This window comes from Harpegnathos saltator, unplaced genomic scaffold (genome assembly GCF_003227715.2).
Source record: "Harpegnathos saltator strain DR-91 unplaced genomic scaffold, Hsal_v8.6 scaffold217, whole genome shotgun sequence".
Classification (NCBI taxonomy): domain Eukaryota; kingdom Metazoa; phylum Arthropoda; class Insecta; order Hymenoptera; family Formicidae; genus Harpegnathos; species Harpegnathos saltator.
The window spans coordinates 686-7,535 of record NW_020230003.1 but is presented as its reverse complement, the minus strand read 5'-3'; the positions used below and the strand labels follow the sequence as shown (position 1 = coordinate 7,535).

The 6,850-nt window shown below is 30.8% G+C and overlaps 1 protein-coding gene across 1 annotated transcript; it reads left to right on the top strand.

Moving 5' to 3' along the window:
• The first annotated feature begins 303 nt into the window (after positions 1 to 303).
• On the top strand, positions 304 to 1,622 carry LOC112588431 (uncharacterized). The gene is made up of 3 exons (XM_025298368.1): positions 304 to 610; positions 846 to 1,031; positions 1,121 to 1,622. The coding sequence occupies exons 1-3, from the start codon at positions 531 to 533 to the stop codon at positions 1,545 to 1,547; spliced, it is 693 nt and encodes a 230-aa protein (XP_025154153.1). The 5' UTR covers positions 304 to 530; the 3' UTR covers positions 1,548 to 1,622.
• Positions 1,623 to 6,850: the final 5,228 nt, after the last annotated feature.

Below are 6,850 nucleotides of genomic sequence, written 5' to 3'. Positions count from 1 at the left end.
AATGCGCCTAGCCGTATCCCCCGAAATACGGCCGGTAGCGGCTCTCATTATTCTATCTGGTACTATCCTTGTCTCTTTCATGCGTAGAGTAATATTATGACAATGAAACTGTAGTTCAATTTTTTGTTGAATTTTACATAAAACTCTGCTTTCCAGACTTCGTTATTATAAGTACTTTCATTATGCAAAAGGATTTTTCAATCAGTGCAGCTAATAAAAAGATTAGTGGTTGAAACTCTCGTATCTTTGTTCCCTTGATTGTACGCTCATTAGGCCGCGTTTACAATCAGTCGGAAGATGTTGTCGTATGTCGCCTTTGACTATATAACTATGGACTGCTAGCAGCTTACTTTTCCACGCAATAAGTGTCTACAAACATCTGCAGCGCCGCCAGTACCAAACACGGCAAATGATGGAACTCGTTGAGCATAACGAATGATAACGAAGTAGACGTATCTAGTAGCTATATATTATACCATATGAGATATATAATAACACGGCAATTACAAACAAGAAAATAATAAATAAAAATGAAATACTGTGTTGTCCATTGGTGCAATAATTCTATTCATAAAAAGAAAAAGACAGGAAAGCATGTGGCTTTATTTGCGTAAGTCTCTCTCATGTTACATTACAACAATAACTTATTAAATGGTTAATTTTTAAATTAAGTAACAAAGCAGTGTCGTATAATATGTGTATACATATAAACACATGAGATTGCAATAATAATACGGCAATTAAGAGTAATGTTTGTACAATTTCATGTGTTTAGACATGTATGAGAATATCATATGAAACAGATATATTACTAAAATAGTTTAAATCTTTATTAATATTTTTAGATTTCCAAAAAATCTGGAACATCGTACAAAATGGGTGAAAGCATTGAAAAATGTGGCCATAAAAACAAATAGCACTGTATGTCAAGAACATTTTAATGAAACCTGTATGTACAAAACTGGATTGTCATCATTACGCTTGTACGAAGGATCTGTACCATCTATATTTCCACATGTTTCTAATTTAAGGTAATATTACTAAAATTGTTAATACATTTAAACTATAATAATACCACTTTCATACAAACTTTATACAAATAAAAAAAAATTGTTAATAGCATAACAGAAAGTATACACTGTAACGAAAACAATAATGCATCTTCTGAAGCATTGATGGAAGATGAATCAACAATTGGTTCTCATCAAGGACAAATACAAGATAATATGACGTATTCAACAAAAACCAATACTGTGGCGTCAAGTGATAAATGTTTAATAAGATATCCAGGAGATATTACAACCGAAAAAGTGGCAAATATGTCGTCAAGTAGTTTAAGGAAGTATGTTACTATATTAAGAAAGAAATATAATGCTCAACAGATTGCAATGAATCGTTTAAGATCTCAAGTATATAGTCAGAAGAAAACAATTGAGAGTTTAAAACAGTTGTTCACTGCTCTAAGAAAAAATAATTATATTTCCTCTAATGCTGAGCAAGTATTACAGGTAATTAAAACAGATACTCCTTCACCTACATATACTTGAATCGTATTGTAAAACCCTTTATAGGCTGAAATACATAAATGGCCAAAATAGGTATTTGAAAATACAAAATGCAAAATAGGTATTTACAAATGCTACAAATTACAAAATAAAATTACAAATTTTACAAATATATAAGCACATATATGTATATATAAAATACATAATTTTGGAAAAGCATTTTTAAAATACCTATTTTGCATTTTGTACTTTCAAATACCTATTTTGGCCATCTCTACAGAAATATATGTATATATTTATGAACCATTCCATATTTTTATGTTAATATGGGAATCGCTATGTATGTGTGGATGGAGTGAGGCCCAGATGCGGACAGAATAAATCGGACACAGTAACAATCGGACACAGAATAAATCGGACACAGTAACAATCGGACACAGTAACTATCGGACACAGTGACAATCGGACACAGTAACAATCGAACACAGTAACTATCGGACATAGAAACAATCGGACACAGTAATTATCGGGCACAGTGAGAAACGGACACAGTAGGATACGTGCTCCGTACATGTTAATAGTACATGTATGAGCGGGGGGCTCCGCACCCCCCAGGCTTCGCCCGTTCCCCTCACCCCCCGCCCCCATCCCCACCCTCTATGCCCGATTGCAACCACCATGTGTCCGATTCTCACTGTGTCCGATAGTTACTGTGTCCGATTGTTACTGTGTCCGATTGTCACTGTGCCGATAGTTACCCAACAAACAAAAATTTGGCAGCAAATTGTCGCCAATTTGATACCAAATATGACCAAAACTTGACGGCAAATCTGGTGCCATCTGTGTCCGCAATAAGCTCGGGTTTTGCTAGCAAAGTTTGTTAACAACTTGCCACCAAATTGACGCCAAATACCGAGCAAGGTTTATCCGGCACAGTTTGACGCCAAATTGACGCCAAATACCGAGCAAGGCTTGTACGGTACAGTTTGACGTCAAATTGACGCCAAATATTGAGCAAGACTTGCTCAACACTGAGAGCAAATTAACATTAAAATCCAATCCAAGAATAATAAATTTATTAATTTGAATGATTTTCCATTTTATTATTATTAGAATAAAATAGTGATTACATAAAAATTATATTTTCATATACAGAAAAAAATGTACTAAAAAAATTAACTTTTTTAATTATATAAACAGTTAGTTTGCATATAACTATATATGCATTTTTTTAAATAAACAAGTAATTTATTTATTTAAAGAAAATGTTTTTTACAATTAAATGCATCTAAATTTATTATTAAATATAACATATCTTTCTAAAGTAAAAAATATTTACTACCATATCCTATAACATATCCTGTCATTTTTGTAAAGTTGAATTCTATTTATTATTATTCCTATTTTATTTGCGTCGTTTTTGAAATATTATGAATGATTTTGTTTGAATTTGCTCAGTTAAGTACTATTTAATCCCCACGCACGCACGATATCACTTATATTTTATTTGAAAAATTCACTTTATCGTTCTCTGGCCGGGCTCGAACTTGGGACTTTAGATTTGGGAATCAGCGATGCTTCACACTACACGACTTCACTTTGATTTATAAATATGTTTTGTATTGTCTATACGTGCGCAAAGCGCAAGCTTTGCTCGGTTTTTGATGTCAATTTGGCGTCAAACTGCGCCGTAGAAGCCTTGTCTGGTTTTTTGTGCTAATTTGGCATCAAAGTGCGTTGTGCAAGCTTTGCTCGGTTTTTGATGCCAAATTTGGCGTCAAACTACCGTACAAACTTTGTTCGGTTTTTGTATCAATTTGCCGTCATTTTTTGTTAGCAAACTTTGTCTTATGTTTGCTGACAATTTGCCAACAACATTTTATTTAGCAGATATTACACCAAATTTGATGTCATTTTGTCAGTAAAATTTGTAGCCAAGTATTGACAAAATGCTCAAACATATTTGGTTATCTGGGTACTGTGTCCAATAGTTACTGTGTCCGATTGTTACTGTGTCCGATTGTCACTGTGTCCAATTGTTATGGCTCCTGCACACAGGACGCGGAAACGCTTGCCTGCGCGGCGGAAGTCAGCACGGTAGCCAATCAATCTCTTACTTTTGCGGAAAGAGTGTATATATATCTTCCGCCGCGCGGAAAAAGTTAAAGTTGATTTAACTTTTCCCACGCGGTATAGCTATTTGTAGTGTAATCTTTTACATATCGTAAAGTAACCATAGAGATGTAAGATATTTCTATAGAAGTAACGTAAGTCAACGTATGTTCCGCCAACGAATATTTTATAATTCTGGAAAAGAAAATCTAATTATGGAGAATGAAATGGAAAATATTGAAGTTGTAAGTAAAAAAAAAATATTTATATATTAATGAATATTCATAATTATAGTACAGTATATGATGAAAGAACTGATTTTATGATTGATGTTTTTTATAAGGTTATGTGAAACAGGTATAGGTTAATTATTATATTTATTGTAAAGGTAATTATTATATGTAATTTTGTTGCGTATGTATAACTTAATTTTTATTTTCAGTGGTGCAGGGATTGCAATAATATAATAGATATTACAGAGGAACATGATTGCCCTATTTATAACAGTAACAATAGTGATATCAACACAAAGAGCAAAAATGATTATATCGAAAAATTAATTACTGAAGTATTCGAAAGAGAACCTTTATGGAACTCGTCCCTGCCTTATAAGTTCAGAGGTCCATCAGATATAAAAGTATTATGGGCTGAATAGATAATTGTTTAGGTAAGAATGAATATATATGCGTATGTTTATTCAACATATATTAATATGTAAAAATTGAAGAGTATATATTTCTAAAAATATATATGTATATCTATGTAGGTACAACTGCTGGTACAAGCCAGATAAAGTGGAAGAATATAAGGGACCGTTTCGTAAAAGAGCATGCTTTAGAATGTGCTTATATCCAAGTGGTAGTGCAGCTGTAAAAAAGAAGAGTACTTGGTCATTTTATGAAAGTTTACGTTTTCTGACACCAACGATAAATTATAGAAGGTATTTATAGTGTGATTTTGATAAACTACAATATATAGATGTATATACAGATACATATATAAATATGGAACTATGATACTATATAAAAATAACATATAATACATAATAAATCATTGAATATTTCAATTTAATGATTATATTAATTATAATAATAATAATGACAGTATATCATCATATATAACGAAATAATATAGTTAATTTTAATTTAATTGGAAACTGTATTTTAGAACAAAAAGTAACATTGAAAATATAGATCCAACTGTACCTTTAGCTTCAGCAAAAAAAGAATCAGATGAATCCATTATTTCACTTATTTCTGGACCAAGTACCAATACAGAAAAAGAAGATAACATTTCGCACAAATCATATTACAGAATAGAACTTCATTAAAACCACAATTAATGTATCCGAAGAAGAATTACTGTAAGCAACTATACAACGATTAGTTATTTTTTTTATTCTCTGCATATTTTATTTAAAATTCTATTTTGATTTTTTTACACAGCTTTCACACCTCCATACACATCAGATTCAGATAGCTGTGATATAAAAACAAAGCTTTTGAAGAATCAATATGTAGAAATAAAAGGCACCAGTACGTATATATAAATTATTAAATGTAATTATTTTGCGTGTTGTAAAACGTTCTGTTACGGTACAAAACAAGATTTGTTCTGAGTATTTTGCTTCATTCATTTTTATCTGCAAAACGTTTTTGTTGATATAAGAAATATTTTCTTTATTGCATGTAATATAAAAAAAAACAATATTTATTTTACAGAAAAAACAAAGATAGTTAAAAAAAATGATACAAGTTCTCTTTGTGAAGAACTATTTTGATGGAATTAGTACGAACGAGACCAGCAGATAAACCTCATACAAAACCTGATGAAATTGAATGTTTCACAAAATATATTGAAGCATTCTGCGAGGGATGAGTGCAGATAACTCAAAACGTATTAAAAATATAATATTAAAACTTATCGCAGAGGAAGATATGTAATATGTTTGATTTCAGTATTCTGTTTTATTTTAATATTCGATTTTATTTCAATATTCTATATATAGTTATGTTTTATTGTTTTCTTTTTAATATTTGTTTGTGTGTATATGTATAATTGTTAAATGTCACTAAATGACAGTTATGTTATGCAATATATTATGCATTACACACACAAATACACGATATTACGTACTTAATACAAAATTAAGATTTGTCTGATATAAAATAATATTCTTGTAAATCAGGATAATTTTTATTTTAGAAGTTACATTTTATGTAGATTGTGGTTACTAGTCTTAATAAAATACGAACATATATGTATAAATGTATAATCTTTATTTTTGAATTAATACACAAACTTACAATATGATAACAATCTCTTGCCTACATAATATCTTCTTGCCAAGGGATTTTTTCCTCGTTCATAAAATACTCTGTAAAAATTGTCCGAATTTCACCAGCTTGTCTAGTGTATTATTATTACCAAAACTTTTATTCCTGTAATTATCACTATTGATGTGTTTTTGCTCCATTCTCCTTCAATTATTTGGCCATTTGCTAATAATTGATCAGCATAATTTCCTCCACAGTAATTTGAAGTACTCATTAATAAATTATGCAAGCAGACTGTTGCTTTTATTATTGCATCACTTGTTACAAGACTTGTTTAAAGGTTTCTGATAAATACGCCATCGAGTAACTAATATTCCAAACGCATTCTCAACAACTCGTCGAGCTCTACTTAATCTATAGTTAAATATGCGTTGTTGTTTTGTTAAATTTTTCGATGGGTATGGTCGCATTGTAAATGAATCAATGAAATGCCTCGTCAGCTACAATAACATATGGAACATTATGTTGTTACTAATAGCAGAAGGATCAGGCAAATACATATTATTGTTATAAATCGTTGTCCCATAGCTGAATTTTTAAAAATTCCTTCGTCACTATGCCTTCCTTGAGCGCCAATGTCCACAATTAAAATTTGTACGTTGCACTCACTAACGCCAAAACACTATGCTGTGAACCCTTTATAATTATAATAAGTGCTCCCTGCTTTCTTAGGACACTATGGAAATAATATTTATTAATATTTATGAGATATGTAATTAAATTTTTACGTATTATTTTTAATAATCTTACAATTATAGATACGTGCTTCCCATCCAAAACTCAATACATTGGAAAAGTTATTATTCTCAAATTGCATGAGGCTATTTCTGCCACCCATTTGTTATTGGCGTAAATAATTCTTCTTTATGTAACAACTCCATATAGCCTCGCAAGTTT

What these genes read in the sequence shown, in the direction of transcription:
- LOC112588431 (XM_025298368.1), top strand. Translation starts at nt 531, where the DNA reads ATGAAATACTGTGTTGTCCATTGGTGCAATAATTCTATTCATAAAAAG. An exon ending in AAGCATGTGGCTTTATTTGC is followed by an intron (nt 611 to 845) that starts GTAAGTCTCTCT and finishes TAATATTTTTAG; the next exon opens with ATTTCCAAAAAATCTGGAAC. An exon ending in CCACATGTTTCTAATTTAAG is followed by an intron (nt 1,032 to 1,120) that starts GTAATATTACTA and finishes AATTGTTAATAG; the next exon opens with CATAACAGAAAGTATACACT.